Source organism: Orcinus orca, chromosome 16 (genome assembly GCF_937001465.1).
Source record: "Orcinus orca chromosome 16, mOrcOrc1.1, whole genome shotgun sequence".
Lineage (NCBI taxonomy): Eukaryota > Metazoa > Chordata > Mammalia > Artiodactyla > Delphinidae > Orcinus > Orcinus orca.
Genome location: NC_064574.1, coordinates 64,912,078 through 64,934,482, shown reverse-complemented (window position 1 = coordinate 64,934,482; position 22,405 = coordinate 64,912,078). Strand labels below are relative to the sequence as shown.

The following is a 22,405-nucleotide window of genomic DNA, read 5'->3' as shown; positions in this document are numbered from 1 at the left end:
AAGATATACAAATTGCCAAGAAACACATGAAAGGATGGTCAACATCACTAATCATTAGAGAAATGCAAATCAAAACTACTATGAGGTATCACCTCACACCAGTCAGAATGGCCATCATCAAAAGATCTACAAACAATAAATGCTGAAGAGGGTGTGGAGAAAAGGGAACCCTCCTGCACTGCTGGTGGGAATGTAAATTGATACAGCCACTATGGAGAACAGTATGGAGGTTCCTTAAAAAACTAAAAATGGAACTACCATATGACCCAGCAATCCCACTACTGGGCATATACCAAGAAAACCGCAATTTGAAAAGAGTCATGTACCACAATGTTCACTGCATCACTATTTACAATAGCCAGGACATGGAAGCAACCTAAGTATCCATCGACAGATGAATGGATAAAGAAGATGTGGCACATATATACAATGGAGTATTACTCAGCCATAAAAAGAAATGAAATTGAGTTATTTGTAGTGAGGTGGATGGACCCAGAGTCTGTCATACAGAGTGAAGTAAGTCAGAAAGAGAAAAACAAATACTGTATGCTAACACATATATGGAATCTAAAAACACCAAAAAAAAAAAAGGTTCTGAAGAACATAGAGGCAGGACAGAAATAAAGATGCAGACGTAGAGAATGGACTTGAGGACACAGGGAGGGGGAAGGGTAAGCTGGGACGAAGTGAGAGAGTGGCACTGACATATATACACTACCAAATGTAAAGTAGATAGCTAGTGGGAAGCAGCCGCATAGCACAGGGAGATCAGCTCCATGCTCTGTGACCACCTAGAGGGGTGGGATAGGGAGGGTGGGAGGGAGACACAAGAGGGAGGGGATATGGGGATATATGTATATGTATAGCTGATTCAGTTTGTTATACAGCAGAAACTACCACAACATTGTAAAGCAATTATACTCCAATAAAGATGTTAAAAAAAATAAACCCCTATCCCTGGTTGCTGTCAAGAAAGGAAAATTTACTGACAAGTTCTTTGTTTATACTAAAAACATCACTGTTTAAATCATCTGCAACGGAAATGGCTCATGGTCCAAAATATGGAATATTAAGAGGTACACACCCCATTTCATAATTACGCAGTTTACTAGGTCAGCAAGCAAAAGGACTTCAAAACGTCATGACAAACAGTGCTCCAAGGCAGAGCATTCAAAGATACTGCAGTACTGTCTGGTTAAAATAGTTCCTGAAGCCTTATCCACAGTAACTAATCCCTGTAGAACAGGAAATTTTTTTTAATATTTAAAGTACACTTACAAATAATGCCTTTCCTGGTTTTAAAAGATGTATTTTTTCCCTTCAACGTTTCATTATGAAATGCTGAAATGTAAGAAAATTCAATGAATAATAACAAACACCCATTTACTCACCACTTAGATTCTACAAGGGCTAACATTTTGCTATATTTGCTTTACCTCCTCACCTATCCATTGATCCAATGGCAGAACTTTTAAAAATGTGTTGACTGTGTGCTGCCAACTTTTTTACTGTGAAATAATTTCAAACTTGCAGAAACATTGAAAAAACAGTACAGAAAACTCCCATATTCTCTTTACACAAAGTCATCAATTTTTAGTATTTTGCCACATTTGTTTCATTGTCCTCTCTCTGTAAAAAGACATATTATAAAAAAAAAAAAAGACATATTATATTTTTTCTGAACCATGTGAAAGTAGATTGAATGTATCATGTCCTTCACCCCTTACCACTTCATTTGTATTTCCTAAGAATAGTCATATTCTCTGACATTTCTACTCTGTTGTTTATCAAATTCAGGAAAGTTAACACTGGTATAATTTTAATACTTTAATCTTTTTTTTTTTTTTTTTTTTGCGGTACGTGGACCTCTCACTGTTGTGGCCTCTCCCGTTGCGGATCACAGGCTCCGGATGCACAGGCTCAGTGGCCATGGCTCATGGGTCCAGCTGCTCTGCAGTAGTTGTGGCACGTGGGTTTCAGTAGTTGTGGCACATGGGATCTTCCCGGACTGGGGCACGAACCCGTGTCCCCTGCATCGGCAGGTGGACTCTCAACCACTGCGCCACCAGGGAAGCCCTCAGTACATTCTTTACAGCATTATTTTTTCCTCTCTTTAGTACAGGATTCAGTTCAGGATCATGCATTGCATTTTGTTTTCACGTCTGTGCAGTCTGTGTTAATTTGGAACAGTTCCTTAACCTTCTTTGTCACGATGGCAAAGATTTTTTTTACAAGCCAATTACTTTATAGAATGCTCCTCAATTTGGGCATGACTAATGTTACCTCATGATTAGATTCAGTCATGCATTCTCGACTGGAATGTTACATAGATGATACTGTGTCTTTCCTGTTTTTTGGGGTTCCATATCTGCAGGCACAAGATAGCCACTTGCTCCTCAATGGTGATAAGGATTTTGATTAGCCTGTCAATGACTGTCCAAATTCTCCACTCCAGAGTCACTATTTTTCCCCTTGCGATTAATACTCATTCTATGGGAGGAGATACGAAAATGTCCTGCTCCTCATCAAACATTCCCCCCAGATTTAGCATCCATTGATGATTCTTGCCTGAAGACCGATGATTCTTGTCTTCACTGTGACGGCTGCAAATGGTGATTTTTCAACTCTACCATTTCTTCCCCATTTCTCAAATGGCACCCCTGCCCACCTTTCCCCTCATCTATTTATTTATTTACCTATTCGTCATAAGGGCCGACTCCTGGATTCCTACTTTACTCAGTGGATTATAATCCATCACTGTATTTATTTCATTTGATGCTCAAACTGGGGACCTGTGAGAGCCCCTTCCAAGCTGTTCCTGTGCCCATTCTATGTGCCCCCAGCAGTACTTCCTTACTTCCTGGCACAAGAAAATGTTCCAGGCTCACCTTATACCTTCCCTATCCTAGAACTGGAGAAAGCTAATTCTTCACAGATCCCCACAGTTTTATTTTCTTGATGTGGCCCTTGGTCTTAAGACCAAGGGCTCACAACCGATACGGGTGGCTGTCTGGAATGCAGGCTGACCCCGGGGCATCTTTTATAAGTTGCTCTTAGATATGACAGAATTACAGTATAGTATAGTTCCCTTGTCACTTAGGAATGGACTGCATTAAAATTATTATGTTACTTAAAGTTTTCAATTAATTGGGTCACTAGCAGTCAAGGCCTTACTGAAAATTCCCCAACTAAAATTCTGCACATCAGTCTTCATATGAGGCCGACACCTTGACCACGCACAAGGGTATGACCCATCTTCTCTACACATTTTATTTACCCTGCAATATTGACCAAGAGCCTGCTGTGCGTGACTGTATTCTTTTCATTCCATCTAGAAAAATGTCAGATAGTTAGTGGCTGCTCAATAAATTGTAATGATGAACCATTTTAATTAGCAAATGGTGAAAATTTCTTAAATGAGTAAAATGTAAGAATTCTAAAATTTATACAAGAATATGTAACTAGGGCTTCCCAGGTGGTGCAGTGGTTGAGAATCCGCCTGCCAATGCAGGGGACACGGGTTCGAGCCCTGGTCCGGGAAGATCCCACATGCCGCAGAGCCCACGTGCCACAACTACTGAAACCCACGTGCCACAACTACTGAAACCCGCGCACCTAGAGCCCGTGTTCCACAATAAGAGAAGCCACCGCAATGAGAAGCCCGCGCACCGCAACGAAGAGTAGCCCCCGCCCGCCGCAACTAGAGAAAGCCCACACGCAGCAACGAAGACCCAACACAGCCAAAACTAACTAACTAAATAAATAAATTTATTTATTTTTAAAAAAAGAATATGTAACTAATTTTCTTATACTAAGTGAGCCCAGAAATCACTTGATCATAGGCAGTAAGTGCCAGAACATCACGTTATTAAATAAAAAATAAAATCTTAATTAGGTCTGAAGTTACTTTATAGTAAGTGATCCTGAGCTGGATTCTGTCCTAGAGGGGAAAAAAATCTGCTACTAAGGACATTGAGTCCACTGACAAAACTGGAATATGGACTGTGGAATAGGTAAAAGTAATATATTAACATTAAATTCCCTGATGTTGATAACTAAACTGTGGTTATAAAGGAGAATGTCCTTGTTCTTAGGAAATACTCACTGAACTCTTTAGGGGCAAAAGTGGCATGATGTATGCAATTTATCCTCAACTGCTTTTTAAAAAATTTACATATGTATGTATGAATATATATGTCTGTGTGTGTGTGTGTGTGTGTGTGTACACACAATGATAAAGTTAACATGGAATCTCTCAACAGCTGGTGAATCTGGGTAAAAAATAATGGAAGTTCTCTGAGCTATTCTTTTAACTTTCCAATAAAGTTTGAATTTATTTCCAAATAAAAAGTTAGCTTAACTGAAAAACATAGGCATCTTACTTACTGGTGCCAAGCAACTGTACAGGGCTTTCCACAACACACCTCACTGAATCCTCACAACCATTCTGAGGAGGACTATTATTATCCCCATTTTACAGTGAGAAAACTGAGGCACAACAAGACTAAGTAACTGATTAAAGAGCACAAGGCTAAGACATGGCAAAGCTAGGATTCAAACCCAGGATTATCTGACTTTACAGCCTGACCCATGCAACATACCTATTTAATTCAACAGAATAAAATTCCTTACAGTGTGGAAATGAGAAATGAAAATCTGTCACCTGAGGGTAGGAGTCTTCAAATGCACGATCTGGGGTCATGTGCTTGATGACATCGGCCAAAACAGTATTCACCTCTCGTTTCTAAGTGGGGAAAAAAATCAAACCTGTATTTAGACACTGAATGGTAGTCATTGACTATTTTTCTGATAGAAAGAACTAACGTTTTCATAATATAGCACACACTTTCCAGGAAGCAGTTTCAACTACTCTGCTGAAAATAATGTAAGGGGGGAAATCCCACCCATACCACAGCCCTAAAGATGGCCATGTCTGCACCAAGTCAGGACTAAAACACGGTTCTCGAAGGTTCCTGTCGCAGCTTTCTCTGAGTGCTGGTGGAATCCAACGTGCCACTTTCTGCCTGCCAGTCCCAGGCCCCTCCCCAGGTGCTGCAGAGAGCAGCGAAGCATTGTGGGAAGAGCACAGACTTAACCCTTACAAGCTGGGTGGCCCAATGACCACTTCACTTTTGTCAGCTGTATCAGGGGTCAGCCAACCAGCCCAGCACCTATTTTCATACAGTCCAGGCGCCAAGAATGATTTTTACATTCAAACCAAAAGAATAATAATATTTGGTGACAACGAAAATTATATGAGATTCAAATTTCAGCATGCATAAATAAGGTTTACTATTTACACAGCCATGCTCACTCCTGTATGGTCTACGGCTGCTTTCATGATACAGTGGCAGAGTTGGGCACTTGTAACAGAGATCATATGGTCCACAAAGCCTCAAATACAGAAAAAAGTGGACTTCTACAGAAAAAGTGTGCTGAGCCCTGGTCTATATAACTGGAACAGTGAAACTTCCTGGCAAGGTCACTATGAAGCTGTGCAGCTTACAGGTAAAGTGCCTGGCACATAGCACGCTATCTAAATAGTTGCCATTATGTACTCTCTCATTTAATGTTCATTAAACTCCACAGCACGCGGACTTCCCTGGTGGTCCAGTGGTTAAGACTCTGCACTACCAATGCAGAGGGCCTGGGTTCAATCCCTGGTCAGGGAACTAGATCCCGTATGCCACAACTAAGAGCCCGCGTGCCACAACAAAGATCCCGCATGCCGCAACTAAGACCGGGCGCATCCAAATAAATAAATACATACAGAAATAAATAAATAAATATTTTTTAAAAAAACCTCCCCATGATAAATAAATAAATATTAAAAAAAAAACACCTCCCCAACATGGACATCATTATCCCCATGAAAAGTTAAGTGGCTAAGCGGCTTAGCCAGGGTCACAGAGCTAAAACAATCTGACAATGGCACTAAAAGGAACCAAAGATTCCTGGAGAAAGAGCTGATTCCAAATCTAAGATAAGAAAAATACAAGGGAGGCTGGAGCATCTTATAATAGAAAGCAAGGAAGGCATCAAAGACTACAAAGAATGTGTCAGGACTCAGAAGCCAACCTGAAAAAGCACCCACTGGACAAAAATGGGACAATTGAACATCAGTAAGAATAATACAATTGCAATGACTGATACATATCAAATATGTTTCAATTAGTGAGCTCCTACAGATACCCACAGCAACTACTACTCACTGGTGACCTTTGGGGATGCTGGGGAATTGACTCTTTACTCTAAAAACTAGTAAGTAACAGGGGCAAAAATGAGCATCTTGCCTTTTCTGTACAAACTGTTACCTCAGGGTAACCAAATACGTGGAGCGAAAAGGTCCTCTTCATGCAAGTATTCTAGCTAACAAATAAAGGAGAAATGATAACTCCGAATATCACCACTTTGCAACCCGTGATAAACCATAAGATGAATGCGCTTCAGTGGTCACTCACATCACGGAGAGACAACCAGATACCGTGAGCCTCCCAGGAGAAGCACCATGCCAGCACCCAGGGTGCCAAAAAGTCAGATCTGAAGCTGATGAAGTCTCCTGTCTCCAGAACTAACTGTCGATTTACAGGAAATACTGGAGGCAGAAGAGCATGTTTAATCACCACCACAGGCATACATCTGGCCAACTGAGACTAGGAAACTCTACAGGACAAAGGACCCAATTTCTTCAACAAATAAATAGAAAAAAAAAAAAGGGAAGGGAACAGGGAGGGAGGGAGGGAAAGAGAGGGGAAGAGAGAGGGAACTTACAGATTAAAATAACTCTAATTAAAGTTTTTACAACGTATAGACCCTATTTTAATCCTGATTGAACAAATAAACTGTAAAAAACTTATGAGACAATTGGGGAAATCTGAAAATTTATCGATTTTTAATGGTATTAAAACATTATTGATTTTATTAGTTACGATAATGTATTTAGATTTTGTTTCAGAAAAGTGAATTCTATTTTAGAGATATGTGCAGAGATACTGACAGGTGAAACACGGTGATTGAGCTGTGCTTCAAAATAATCCAAGGGTGGGGAGAAAAGGGAAGGACACGAAACAAGATCTGTCATAAGTTGATCACTTCTGGGTGATAAGTACAAGGGGGATCATATGTTTGAAGTTTCCATAAAAAAACAAAAATTGGACAAAAGAAAGAAAATTAACAGACCAACATTTACATAATGCTCAAAACAAGGCAAAACCCATTTCTGGAGTTAGAGAGCAGATGGTGCCTACCTTCAACTTCCAAGGCTGTGACTGGGAGGAGAGTATGGGGGGCTTCAGGGTGGGGTGGGGAGTTATTTCCTGTTTCTTGATCTGGACCATGATTACATGGGTGTATTTTGTGAAGATTCATTATACAGCAAACTTACGATATATATGCTTTTCTTCATGTAGGCTAAACTTCGGGTTTTTTTAAGTTGATTAAAATAAACACCTGGCAACAGGATTTGAAACCACTTCTACCTGCTTCTAAAGTCTCTGCTCATTGACAAGACCAGTATTTCCCAAACTGGGGTTCTAGTTTGGGCCTAGGAAAAGAAGTATCTTTGTTTGCTTAGAAAAAAATTAAATTACATGCAAATCAAATATGTTTGGAAAACGCTGCTGACTAGACTCCCATGGAAAGTCCCAATATACTTTAACAATAAGGATCTAAGGTGTATTATGGTGAAAAAACCTGCTTAACTTTGTATAATGCAGCATTTCCCAAGCTTACACGTGAGTGTGGAACACTTTTGTTACAGGTCACGTATTAATGCTCCATCACACTATACCATAAAGGATGCAATTTTCATAAATTAAGAATAATTACCATCGTAAAATACCTAAATGTCTAAGCTAGACTTATGCACAATTACGAACATGAAAAAAAATATACAGTAATTCTTTCAAAAACAATACCACAGCACACATACCGTGAAATGTTTGCAGGTGTACTCTACCCATACTTCGGCACAATTAATGTAGTCCTACAAAGAAAAAGTAAAAATGTCTTTACAATAAGAATGCCACGATTGACCTTATGGCAAAAGCTCATCGTGTACAAATCCCTTCAAGGGCTTTGAAAACTAAGAGTTGGTAAGTGATGGGGATTTCAAGAGTGGTTCATGTACAGAACACTCTGGCCCACTGATAGATTTTACCCTGAGAGGTGACGTGAGAAAACATAAGTTGCCTGAAATTAATTAGACTGTCATTCCAGAATTGCTACTTGGGCCAAGACAGAAATCTGGGAAGCTCCGCCATGTCTGGAGAATGGGAAGAACCAAAGGGCAGCGGAGATAACAGTGGGGAGACCTCATCACACCTCAGTGGACACAATGACCACAGATCTGGTTGAAAATTCAAGTAGTGTTTACGATGTGACTTTTGAATGTTCTGAGAAAAAACAGGCCTCCTGCCTTTAAAAACAAACCGTTTGTCCTAGAGAGGGTGATGCATATAAGTTGTAAAAAGGTTAAGAAAGCACAAAGGTTTTAGGTAAGAAAGGATGTGTTAGATTCAAGTAGAAGAGACAATGAGATGGCTACGGAAATGGCAATGACCAACTTGGTAAGGTTGTCTGCCCCAGAAAATATGCACATGGGAAAAAACTGTCAAGGAAAAACAGAGTCTGCAAGTATACCTTTTCTGTTCTGACACTTAAAGGAAAAGAAAGAAGAAATGGGGAGGGAAGAAAACAGTTATCTCATTCACACAAGAAAAGCCAGGAACATTCTAAAGTCTAACAGGAATGCTAAGGTGGACTTAACGAGGAGAGTGTGAAGTTAAAGACTGGAGAAAACTGTTATTATGAGCTTTTGATGCAAGGTTGCTTTGAAGCACTGAAGTACAGGCACCAGAGGCCCAGAGGTTTTTGACTTAAATATCCTAAATAAGCTGTTTTCATTAGCCAATCAGAGTTAAGTTAAATAGAGAATTTCAACGGCTAGAGTTTAGTGAGAATTTTGCTGAATTAAACTAGGTATACGATTTTGTAAAAAAGTTTCTAATTTTTCTAAATTATATTGTTCTTAATACATTATCATAAATGTGATTAGCAAGGGGTTTACAACTGGGCTCACTTCAATATTTCCTTCTCAATAAATGATCAAATCAAATGCCACATATTCACTTATTCTCTGTGTTATGGTCTGAATATTTGTATCCCCCACAGAACGCATATGTTGAAATCCTAGCCCTTGATGTGATGGTATTAGGAGGTGAGGCCTTTGGCAGTGGTTAGGTCATGAGGGTGGAGCCCCCGATTGGAATTAGTGCCCTTATAAAAGGGACCCTAGAGAGGTCTCTTTCCCTCTTTCTGCGATGTGAGGAGGAGAAGCTGGCAGGCTGCAACCTAGAAGAGGGTCCTCACCAGAATCCAACCATGCTGGTCACCTGATCTTGTACTTCCAGCCTCCAGAAATGTGAGAAATAAATTTCTATTGTACATAAGCCACATGATCTGTCATATTCTGTTACAACAAACTAAATGAACAAGGACATGCTGCTAGTAGGAGAGGAACAGTGCAGGGTGTGGTGAAGTTTGGCCACAAAGACAGCCAACAGCATTTCCCTAGTGGCAGCCACATAAATTGCTGGCACACTGCCTGAAAGGACAGTGAGGCATAAAACCCAAACCTACAACATGATGACCAGCACTACATGCATTACAGAAACTAACATCAGTTGGTCCATCTTCCCAAGACTTCCTGTGTCAGAAGTATGGGGAGAAAGAGCCTTCAGCTGTCCATTCAAGGGAAGGAAACTGGAATTCCCTTTTGCTAATCACTGGCTTGACTACTGATCTTCAATTTAGGAATATCTCAATAAATTGTTTTTTTCAAATCCAAATACAACTTGACCCTTAAAAAACGCAGGGGTTAGGGGCACTGATCCTCCACGCAGTCAAAAATCCACATATAACTTATAGTCAGCCCTCTGTATCCACGATTCCTCCGTATTTGCGATTCCACTTCTGTGGATTCAACCAACCATAGGTTGTATAGTATTTACTATTGAAAAAAAATTCCATGTATAAGTGGATCTGCGCAGCTCAAACCCATGCTGTTCAAAGGTCAACCGTGCTACAGACTGCTGTACTTCGAATGCTCTTTGCAAAGCTACAGGTCTTTTAAAGTTTCAAGTATTTATAATTTTACACTCTTAGTGCATCTTAAGGCCTCAAGAATAAGACATGCTAGGGATACAAAAATCAAAGAAATACATCTTTAAAGCTATAAGTTCTCCATTACAGATTAACAAATAATGCAATTGAAAGTAGATTTCTTTAAAAAAATAAGGATGATTAGTTGAAAGAGAAATTTTTTAAAAGAAAGAGTATACTGCATAACTTGGACAAAAAGCAGTCAATACAAGGTCTAAATGGTCACCCACCTGTGGATTCTTCAATTTAGTGATAACTTTCCAAGCTTCATTGAGAATCTGAAGTCGATCACTCTCAGGAGGATTAGCCAAGGCCAAGTTTAAGCCCAGTGAGCGAAAGAGAAGATGCTAAGAAATACAGCAAACCATTACGATCCTGGAGATGTACAATCAGAGTAACTTGAGGCAATAAAGGAAAAGGCTGTAACAGTTGGCCTGTCTTGAGGTTAATCTTCCAACGACCGTTTTCTGAAGATCTACCACAGACCTGTGCAAGTTAGACTGAGAAGCTCAAAACAGAGAGCTGGCTCTGTGTACTGGTCCAACCTGTGGGCCATAATATTCTCCTGGACAAAGCTTTTCATAAATAATGAGTGAAGATATACTTTTAGGGATGTAAGACCAAAATTCTTCCTAAATATTTCATAGTGAGCTAATTTGACAGATTTAGGACTCAAGGAGGCCTGACTCGCGGCAATTACACGTGTCTCACAACCCCAGTCGCTAACTCATTCTCCATCGTACTCTTCAGAAACAGAGCCTTCGCTTGTTTTCCTGTTGGCTGGAGCTTCCCCTGACTCCGAACTCTCTCTCCCCGGGGAGCTACTGGGCAAACATTGCCTATTTGTTCTCCGCTAAGCATTAAGTCAATAGCCTACCTTGGGGAAACCAGACTCATCGCACTCTTTAATCATGCCGATGAAATCCATGGACCTTGTAGCGATGAACTCGGCCCGGAAAGCTGACATTACGGAATTCAACAGCAAGGCACTGAAAGACACACACACATGCCCCACGTCAGCAGAGCTTCCCCTTAATGAAAGTCGCTTTCATTTTAGGATGTATGTTGTTGGGAAAGATGACTGACAGCCCTTTAATGGTAAGGGTGGAAAAATAAGAAGACTGGAGTAAAAAGGCCACCTCTAGAGACTAACTCGGTGTTTTATGCATATTCAGAACTTAATATTCAACTGACTGGAAGAATGGATGGACGGGTGGATGGATGAGTGAATGGGTAGATGGATCAACGGATGGACAGGTAAATAAGAAAGTAATCAAATCCATTTAAACAGAAGAAAACTGAGCCTTCAGTGCACAAATAAAACTAAATATTAAGTAAGAATATTGATCCAAGCTGCAAATATATATCCGCATCTCTTATGAAAAGCACTGTTCTAGGACCTAGGGACACAGTGGTAAACAAAACCCACTCCAGGCTGCTCACACATCTGCCACCAAAAGGAGAGCAGAGGAGAAACCTCTTATGCCTGGTAGACAGGAATTCGAGTTTATCCTGACCTTATCACTTAACACAGCCCCGTAGGGAAAGAACTATTATTATACCCATTTTACAGAGGAGGAGAACGAGGCACAGAGGGGTCAAAGTAAGTGACCCAAGGTCAGAAAGCTAAGAGAGAGTGGAGCCAAGATCTGAAGCCAGGCACCTGGACTCCAGCATTCCTGACCTCCATGCTATCCTGCTTCTCTGTTGGCCCTCTTGCCCATGCAAGCATGCCAACCTCAAAAAAAAGCAACCAAGTCCATTTTCAAACACAGGCTTTATGAATTTCAAAATACTTACTTGTTTGCTAGTTTCTTACATCTCTCCATCATTTCGGTTAGCAGAGCCTAATCAAAAAAATGATAAAAAATATCAAGTTGGAGGATCTAAAGCAACACTTCTCATGAACAGATTTCCAAAGCAATACTCTAAAATAAATACAGCCACATGCCCATTTCTATCTCAGTGCCTGGCAGGGATGGGGAAGATGAAGGAGAAAACAAGCTCACTCTTGTGGCATTTAGTATAATGGATAAGAGCTGGGGCCCTGGCCTCAGGCACACTTGGGTTCAAATCCAGTCTCACCAACTACTTTTCCTCATCCTTAGGTAGATGATACCGACCTGTGGTACCATCCCACCTACAGATTACTGCAGGATGATGAGAGTGGTACCTCCTATGCTCCAGGTCACCAAGAATGAAATCTGCTTTACTCCTCACCTCCTCTAGACCCGCCTTGTTCCTCCCCATTTCACGAGGTGTCTGTGAAATTCTCAGTAAAACAAATAACAAACACTGGGCCAGTACCTGGTGCTGGCCAGTCACGGTGAGAAGCACTTGGCACTCATGATGTCACTTCTCACAACCACCATAGGCAGGCTCTCTATTCTCCCATTTCACAGATGAGAAACCAAGCCACTGAACAGTGATGTGCTTGGGCCAAGGTGACACGGCTAGTTACGGCGGGCTGGATGTGACCCGGGCAGTCGGGCATCAAGGGCCATGCTCTTCACTATACTTCCTCTCCATGCATTTTGAAGGACATTTTCTTCCCCAAAAGGAAGTAAATGTTTTACTCATTGGGATACTATTTATGGCTTTAGAGCTATCTTAAGACAATTACGTATCTTTAAAAGAGCTCCTATTTTAAAAAAAAAATCAATGGAAGAAGTCTCCAATAGGGCAGTGGTTTGGGCAAGGTTTTGAATGGCACAGGCAAGGTCAATCCCAAGACAAAAGAGCTGGTAACAGCAGCATCGACACTGAGAACTCACCAGGCACACAGCACTAGGCACTGGGCTAAGCGCTTTACACACCTTTTCCCATTTACTCTTCACAATGGCCTTTGAGGCCCGTGTCAATTATCAGCACTTTACAGATGAGGAAGCCAAAACTCAGCTAGGTTAAGCCACTTCCTACTAGTGGTAGAAATGAGATTTGTACCTAAGTCTGGCCCAGAAGGCAAAAGATAAAATCAGTCTTTAGTGAAATTCTACCCTTTCCAGCTGTGGCCCTCTGTATCCTGGGTGCTGCCTGAATAATTAAGGTGGTAGTTGCTTGTGGAGATACTGTCAGTACCCCTTACCCCAGAACCCTGATTTTATTCAGATTTCTGTCTTTGCCAACAAAATACAGGTTGGGTCCTGTTATGGAGTGAATTATGTCCCGTCCAAATTCATATGCTGAAGCTCTAACCCGCAGTGTGACTGTGTTTGGAGATGGCGCTTTTAAGGAGTTAATGAACGTTAAGTGAGGTCATAAGAGTGCGGCCCTAATCCAACAGGACTGGTGTCCTTATAAGAAGAGGAAGAGAGACTAGGGACACACATGCACAGATGAGAAGACCAGGAGAGGACACAGTGAGAAGACAGTGGACTGCAAGCCAAGGAGAAAGGCCTCACCAGAAACCAACCTTGCAGGCACCTTGATCTTGAACTTTCCAGCCTCCAAAACTTTGAGAAAATAAACTTCTGTTGTTTAAGCTACCCAGTGTATTATGGAAGGCTGCTAAGGTCTGAATAGCCACCTAATTCCCAAGTTGATGGTGTTAGAAGGTGGAGTCTTTTGGAGGTGATTAGGTCTTAAGGGTGGAGCCCTTATGAATGGAATTAGTACTCTTATAAAAGTGGCCCAAGAAAGCTCCCTTGTCCCTTCTGCCATGTGAGGACACAGCATGAAGACAGCTGTCAATGAACAAGGAAGTAGGCCCTCACCAGACACTGTATCTGCCAGCATCTCGATCCTGGACTTCCCAACCTCCAGAACCACTAGAAATAGATTTCTTTTGTTTATAAGCCACCCAGTTTGTGGTGTTTTCTTAGAGCAGCCCAAACATACTAAGCAAAGTAATACAGGCCCAAGCCAATCACGGCGGTCCCATTCCCCTTGCCAGTGATGAGTTTAGACAGGGCACATGACCCATTTCTTGCTACTTAGATGGGGGCTTAGAGGAAAAGTTTCCTTTTTTTTTTTTGGCCGCACTGCACGGCCCGTGGGATCCTAGTTCCTCGACCAGGGATCGAACCCAGGCCCTCAGCAGTGAAAGCACCAAGTCCCAACCACTGGACCGCCAGGGAATTCCCAAAGTTGCCCTTAAAGAGGAACCAAAGACTCCCCATCTTTCTGCCTTCGGATGCTGCCATGTCTGGACATTATGTGTGGAATGGCTACAGCCACTTTGCTGCTATCTGGGGATGGCAGAGCAGAGAAAAGAACGGAACCTGCCTGGCCCAGAGCCTTCACTTGTTATTCAACAGAACACACTGAATTATTTTTGAAGGGCCAGTTAGGTGTTTGTTCCTTGCAGCCAGCATCCCAATTGATGATAAAATTGACAATGTCACAAATGGCTTCCCTAACCCATTCATGGGGATTTAATATTTGAAAAGTCATTCATGAAGACCAATATCAAAGTGGTTTCTGGGAAGACTGGGAAAGAGATATTCTTATAATGATCACATTGATACTCCTTAACATGCACAAATAATCACTCACTCAACACCTGCCTGTGAAGCAACTCTAATGTACTAGCCACTATTTTAGGCACTGGGAATAGCAGGGAGGAAATCAGACAGAAATCCATGATCTTAGATGCTTATTCTCTCTTTCATACACACACATGCAAGTGCACATGTGTACACACATGCACAAATGAATGAGCTATCTTGGCCCACCACTTCTGAAAAGACGAAACAGGGCAAATGCTAACATATGGACAAAGTGTTCTGGCCATTAAGACAAGACAAATGCTTTAAAAGTTCTCTTTCCACAGGAGATGAACACATTAAAAATGCATCCAAGAATATAACTTAAAAAAAAAAAAAGGGCTCACTGTCATTACCCTTAAGTGTCCAGGAGCCAAATGCTATATAGATCCCAGGAAGGTCTGTTAGAGGTTATTAATTTTTTTTTCTGAGAAGTGACAGGATTGATTACCTTTGGCAAGAACAAGATGAACAACAGTTCAAAGCAGACTGAGATCGAAAAAAGCCTACTGGCTGAGATAAACAATTGAAAAACTTGCAACTCTGAATATATGTTCACAGACACATCAGAACTTGAAGATTCATTAGGCCCCTACATTTCATTTGTTTATATATTTGTTTTTTATAAAAATAAGAAATGCTTACGGACAGAAGTTCAAATAATATTGTCATGTATCAAGTAAATTATGAGTGCCCTCCCTCCCAACTCCCACTTCCTAGGGATCAACAGTGTCAACATTTGGTGTTTATCCTTCTAGGCCTTTGTCTATGCCCTATGGATATGTAGCTTTTGTTGTAGAAGACTTTTGTTCTGTTTTACAGAAATGGATAGTCTTATACACATTGAGCTACAATTTGCCTTTTTCACTCAAGAATCTACACGGGCCTCCCTCCTCCCGTGTTAGTACACTCAAGTCTACCTCATTCTTTTTAATGCCTGAGGAATCCACATCATGTATGTAACTATTTTCAAACTGCTCCAAATTGATGAAGTTTTTTAAATGTTTTATTTTTAACCAATTATAGCCTCATGAGAAATTGCAGAAATAGTATAGGTGCTGGGTACCATCACCCAGCTTCCCCCAGTGGTAACACCTTACATAACTATAGTGCATTGTCAAAATCAGGAAACTGACATTGGTATAATATAACTAACTAGACTATTTCACCAGGTTTTTCATGCACCTTTCTTTTTGTGGGGTAAAGGGTATATCTTTGTGACACTTCATTAACATATTTGGATTTGTATAGCCACCATCACATTAACTACTGGATTTTTAAGGTTATCTCCAGATTAGGGTTATCTGCCCACTTCAAAAGTATAGGAAAAGAAAAAAGAAGTTGGGTCAATAACACATTTCTGTTTTCTAAACTGAAATTAACTCATACGCAGCCCAGGGTGCTCAGAGGATATGTACTTATACTTTTACTAAATAGCCTTCCAATCAGCATTTACAATTACTGCTCCATAAAAAAAGTGAACTAAATGATACACATATCACATTTTCCTTATTTTTCTAGATGAAACAAACATGTAAAACAGTAGGCAAAATCATAAACTAATCTTAAAAGCTAGTATCTTTCCTCCAATCCAGAGTTAATATGGCTCAAGTCTCAAAAAAATAAAATATTTCAGTGTGAATAAAAATAAATTTTATACCCTAGGTAGTAAAATGAGAAATTAAAAATTTTTCCTTTATTTATCTTTCTCTGGGGATTTTCCCCTAATTCAAAAGAATGAAAATAACACACTTGTATGCTTGAGAGGGATTTATCATCGACCAAGAATAGCCTTAGATTTGCATTACTAGCCTAATCATACATTAGAATGTTTAAAGGGCAATTTATAGTATGACCATCGGAGTAGCAGTCCCATGGGTCAATCCGTTCAAGTCCCACCTTAAAATGTAGCAGTTAACAGGAGACACCTAGAAAGAAAGAGTCTAAAGCAGTCAAGGGAACAAATCTGTTGGCTTCAGTCACTGCCAAAATGGCTACATGACCTCTTTCTAACTATGTGACTGTAAGAAGTTTGTAAGCCTCAGGTACCCCATCTGTAAAATGGGTATAACAGCAACACCTAGCTTGGGGAAGCTCTGAGAGTGAATTAAGATAGCCCAAGTAAAGTAACTAATACAGGCAGACCTCAGAGATATTGCAGGTTCTGCTCCAGACCACTGCAATAAAGTGAATATTTCAAAAAAGCAAGTCACACGAATTTTTTGCTTTCTTAGTGCAAATAAAAGTTATGTTTACACTATACTGTAGTCTATTATATGTGCGATGGCATTATGTCTAAAAAAATGTACGTACCTTAATTAAAAAATATTTTATTGCTAAAAAATGCTAACCATCATCTGAGCCTTCAGTGAGTCATACTTTTTTTGCAATAGTAACATCAAAGATCACTGATCACAGGTCACCATAACAAATAACAATGAAAAAGTTTGAAATATTGCAAGAATTACCAAACTGTGACACAGAGACACAAAGTGAGCAAAATGCTGTTAGAAAAATGGCACCAATAGACTTGCTCGACGCAGGGTTGCCACAAACCTTCAATTTATGAAAATGCACTATTTGCAAAGTGCTCATAAAGCACAGCACAACAAAACGAGGGGTGCCTGTGGGGCGCATGGCAGAGGGAGCCTCAGAAAGAGGTGGTTAAGGGCTCAAAGCTTAGCAGCATCTCAGACCCATCTCCCCGCTCCATTCTTCACAGCCAACCAACACTGCCTTCTAAACTCTTCCTGAAAGGTCACAAAATTTTGCTAACAATAGGTATTTGTTATAATGTTAAGCGAGGGAAAAGCATCATAAAATCATACAGGAAATATTTCTCATCTACAAAACCACAATTACAGAGCAGGAATGAAAGTGGAGAGAGAAATATTGAAAAGAAAATGCACCAAGACGTTAACAGTGACCAGTTATTCATGACCGAATTTTAGGTGGCTCCTTTCCTCCTTTTAACCTTTCTGTCTTTTCCAAATTCTTTCCAATGAATATGTACTCTCCCACCCATTCTGCCTCTTGGTTTTTCCATGGCTACCAAATAGTTCTCCTCTAATCAATCTCAGATGCTTCTGCCAGTTTGATCTTCAAGCACCACTTTTTTCAGATTATCCCCCTGGTCAAAAATATTCAAGCGCTGCCTGGTCTCCACGACATGATGTTCAACAACCTCTGCCTGAGCCATTCCCAGCCAGCCTAGTCCCTCACTCTTCTCCAGTAATGCTTGTCTCCTTATTATGTCCGTCTATACAGGTCCCGTCCCTCAACCGCTCCTTACTGCCCCTCTGCTCATCTCCTGGCCTTCAAGTCAGTCCAGGCTCCCGTCTGCTGTTAAGGTCAAAGACAACAATGGTAACCACCCCCATCTGCCTGCTGCCTACCATGCACCAGCTCTTGGCCATGCGCTTGACGTGCACTATCAGTCATCTCGTGAAAGCCCTTCGAGGAAGGTTCTATTATTAGCCCCATTTTACAGCTGGTAATACTGAAACACAAAGAGGTAAAGCAGCCCAAGGCAACACAGCCACAGTTGGAACCCAGGTCTGCCCGACTACCTGCCCCAGCCTCTACCACTTTCCTCTTCCCTCCTTCAACGGTGACAACCTGCATCACACAGCTTAGCAAGTGATCATGAGATTCCATACCAGACAAGACAAAAAGCTGCTGAAAATGATGAGAAGCTTATCAAGGGATTCGTTTTCATTGCCCAAAAGCAGGTTTTATGAAACGGTTGCTTTTTTCTCTGCAGAATGTGCCTAAAATTGGGGGCATAAATGTTTTTCACTTACTCTAATTTTAATTGTATAAGGGGAAAAAATCCTGTCTTTAAACAACAACAAAAAAGCCTTTTTGAATAATCACTCCTTGATTTTTGGGGGGGAAGGGATTTGATATTTCAATTTCGATCTGAAATTTCGAACATCAGATATTTGCAGCTGAAGGCATTTCTCCCTTCTCTCATCTAGATAGTTCTCCCTTCCTCTCTCACACCTACCTGTCATGTGTATTGCCAGCTGCTGCAGACAAACTCCTACATTCTGCAGGCATGGCCTCTTACAGATACACACAGCTCCAACTCCCCGGTAGACACACCCCAGCCACTGTCAAAGAGCTTTTAAGTATCATATCGCCACACACATCTTCAGCACCACCCTGCACACTGACATTAATTCTTCCACATTTTGAAAATGACTTTTTTTATGAGACACTGCAAGTTCCTTATTTAAATGCCCCAAGAATCAGAGTTTATTATTATTCAGGTGACCTAATTTTTTTAATCACTTCTTCTAGTGCAATAATGATTTCCTAGAGTTTTACTCCCCAGGAAAGCTCTACTCTCAGCTTCTGCCGTCCTTTGAGATTATGGGCACTTAAAAGGAAGAATGCCTTATGACATGTACTTTTTGTTTTAAATCCAATTTTGCTTTTCATTAAAGTAAGGAGAAAAAAATAAGTGTTCTCATTTTCAAATGATTCTGTCTTGCTCATAGGTTTCAGTCATTCAGCTGAATTGGTCAAGTTCATGATACGTCTTCCCAGGAGCCTGGGCCAGCGTGTGGTGGCTGAGACTACACTGAAGATCACAGAGGATGGCCTGCAAGTTTTCAAAGCATCTTCTGTTAAACTGGCTTGATTTAAAATCAATTTACTCAATGGTAAAAAATTCACCTGAAATATGAGATGTCCCTATTTTTCTCCACATACCTTAGGATTTGGAAAAATTTAAATGTATGCAAGACATTATACTTGCTGAAAAGTTAAAAAACAGGGCAAAAAAATAAGTTAAGACGATCCAAAATCTTGCCCTCCAGCGATATTCTGTCATATCTCTCTCCCAATTCTCCTGTGCAGATATGAAAATCACGTTTGCAATCCCGATGACACAGCATTCAAGCGCTGTGTGTGGGACTCTCCACTAAGCACTGTAAACGGACTGCCTTGTTTGATCCATGCAGTAGACCAGAAAACAGGAATTATTACTGCTCCCATTTCACAGATAAAGAAAAAAGCTGAGTTATTAGGGACAAGTGACTTGGCCTCTGCTTTAGTCTGACAGCTGTAAACAACAGAGCTGAGGTTCAGATTTAGGCACCCCAACTCCAGGGCCCACACTTGAACACCAGGCCACACTACCACTTAGGACACACGCAGTAACAGGTGTAACTTCTTTTTTTCACTTGAGCACATCAGTGTGTACTCCATCGTGGGTCTCCATCATCTTAAATGGCCCCACAACATTCCACTGAGTACACAGAGCATAATTTAACCAATCCCCTTCTGATGGCTGTCTCCACTGTTTCACTAGCGTGAACGCAGCTACACATGTGTGTGTGTGTGTGTTTACGCACTCATCAAGTTATTTCTACTGGATATTTTAAAAAGTGGATGGCTTAGTCACAGTCGTATCTTTCTTTTCTTAACAGCTGTCAATATGTGTTTGCAGATACAGGGAAAAGGCAGGTGGATTTGAATTTTGCTTTACTCCAAATATCCTTGTTTTGTAGCAAGGTCTCTTTTTCCCTCACAAAGAATAAATTCTCAACCATCAACGAGAAGACAACAGAAGCTTCATCTATCACAGTTATTGCGACAATCTGAAACTGGTGTTCCACTGAAATTGCTTCTCAGTCTTAGGGAAGAAAAAGAGTATTTCTGCTATGATTCTGACTTCACTTTAATCCCTGACAATGCTTCAATTAGACAAAAAAGAAAAGAAAAAAAATTTATAAGAGCAATTACGTATCTTGAGTTTCACTTTCCTTCCATAAAATGGAGAAAATATTATCTGCTTTACGACTTTATTAACTTATTATCAACACAAAAGGAGTGCATGAAGGTTAGTGAAGAGGCAATGAAGCCTGCTGGCCCTGGAGTCGGATTCAATGGGTTTGTGTCCAGTCACTGCCACTTTCTAGCTGTGTGACCTTGTGTAGTTATTTGGCCTCTCTGGGCCCCTACATCCCCCTCCCAGAGTTGGTAAACAAGGCAAGGCAGGAAAAGTGCTGAGCGCAGAACCAGTCACAACAGTGAGCCGTTATGAAAGGGCCCTGATTATGTCCCTGGGCACACAGGCGTAGGGCTTGTTACGACACAGAAGAGAGGAGCCCTCCTTGGTGGTGAGCTTCACACTGATGCCACCTGGCAGTTACCTCGGGGGCATGGTAGGAGATGCACTGGAAGATCCAGTCCATGGCAGGCGAGTACAAGGGGAGGTAGGATGGAAGCTCCACTCCCTGGAGCACCAGCTGGTTCTGGACAGTATCGCCGTGAATCTACAGGAGACCAAATAAACACTCAAAAGAAGGGGAAGTCACATAATAAACGAATAGCATGCAACTCACAGACTGCGCATATCTGCAAGCATCTGGATGGCCCCGAGAGAAATAGCCTGGTTTCTCAGGGTTTTTTTAAACTAGAAAAAAGCACACAAAGTTTCCCATGTCACCAGGCTGAGCTGTTCTGGGAATGTGTGCTGTGCAGAGAAGTAACCTGATAAAACTGGAGCCAGCAGATGCTAAGAAGAAAGGCTGATCAACGCGAGATGTTTCCTGGTAACACATGCATATTAACCCTCTCTGCTTGTTCAGTACAATCAGCACGTTTTAACTGTGTGTAACAGACTCGAGTGTAATTTTATAGGGTTTACACATTCAAAGAACTTTAAGGCAATCTCGGCTTGGAAAACCAACTGGGTTTTATGAATCTGTGATCATGTAGCTATTACATCAATTAGCTGCGCTGACTGATAGTGTACTCTTACCTGTTTGAATGTGAGGAGGAAGTCAAAGAAGTTCTTATCGAGGCTTTCTTTGAGATGTGGAGCCACTTCCATGCCCACCTGTAGCCAATCAAAATGAAATTACCTTGACTATGGAGAAACAGGTTGTAAATAACATATACAGTGTGATGTCATTTTTGTAAATTAAAAATATACATATAGACAGATATAGGCAGAGAGGTCCAGCAAGTTAACTTTTATTCTTTTTGCTTACCTGTTTTCTTATTCAATAAGCATATCTTGCTTTTATAAGAAAAACCGCAGAAGCTATTTTTAATGAAAAAAGGGCAACATTTGCCGTAATCATCTTAGCAATTTCCCAAAGGTAATGAAAGTATGACTGAACAGATGACCAAGGGAACAAATCAATACAGCACTAAGGAGAAATGTACTCTCAAGATCATGTATACTATATACTCTTCCTCTCTAAAAAATGATAAACACACATGTGGCTGTACTTATTAAATGAAGCAAAAAGATTCTGGTATGTAAGAGAGTCAGCTGGGACTTCACTGTTGCATTGTTAAAATACATGGATTCATTCTTTGCTGGGCAGTCATGGAAGCAGACATAAATTTTGATGTATTTTAAGCCGGTTTTTATTAGACAAGCATGAAGCCTAACAATGCTGTAATCCACTGGTTCCTTCGTTCATTGTTTTAAAAAGATGGTAACATTTTCAGCTGAAAAAATTTGCTAATCATAGAGAAGGTGGCCAGAGCCCTAGGGCTGGATGGAAAAGTGAGGGTCTCAGCTATGGCAGGGAGTGCAAGTATTTAAAACAAAACAAAGCATCATGATGTTCCTTAAACTGAGCTCCTCAGAATACACCTCAATTCCACACTGCTGCTTTAGCATGAAAACAACTTTGTAAGGGGAGTTGCTTTCTGGGACCTGGTTCCTTCCAAGGGGGACAGATTCCTGCCACTCACCTCCCCCCCTACCCAGAGGTCATTAAAATTCACGA

The 22,405-nt window shown here is 40.9% G+C and overlaps 1 protein-coding gene and 1 non-coding gene across 6 annotated transcripts in view; one reads left to right on the top strand and one right to left on the bottom strand.

Moving 5' to 3' along the window:
* VPS35L (VPS35 endosomal protein sorting factor like) overlaps positions 1-22,405 on the bottom strand; it is a 129,741-nt gene that overhangs the window by 60,265 nt on the left and 47,071 nt on the right. For all 5 annotated transcript variants that reach the window (XM_033416448.2, XM_049699042.1, XM_004285718.4 and 2 more), the window contains 7 exons: positions 21,421-21,498; positions 20,810-20,932; positions 11,962-12,008; positions 11,039-11,150; positions 10,392-10,508; positions 7,931-7,984; positions 4,664-4,744 (listed from right to left, as the gene is read on the bottom strand). In XM_033416448.2, the coding sequence (XP_033272339.2) occupies positions 4,664-4,744; positions 7,931-7,984; positions 10,392-10,508; positions 11,039-11,150; positions 11,962-12,008; positions 20,810-20,932; positions 21,421-21,498 (612 nt within the window). The remainder of the gene's footprint in view (positions 1-4,663; positions 4,745-7,930; positions 7,985-10,391; positions 10,509-11,038; positions 11,151-11,961; positions 12,009-20,809; positions 20,933-21,420; positions 21,499-22,405) is intronic.
* Positions 5,600-5,672, top strand: TRNAG-ACC (transfer RNA glycine (anticodon ACC)). The gene has a single exon. It is a non-coding gene; the product is annotated as a tRNA-Gly (tRNA).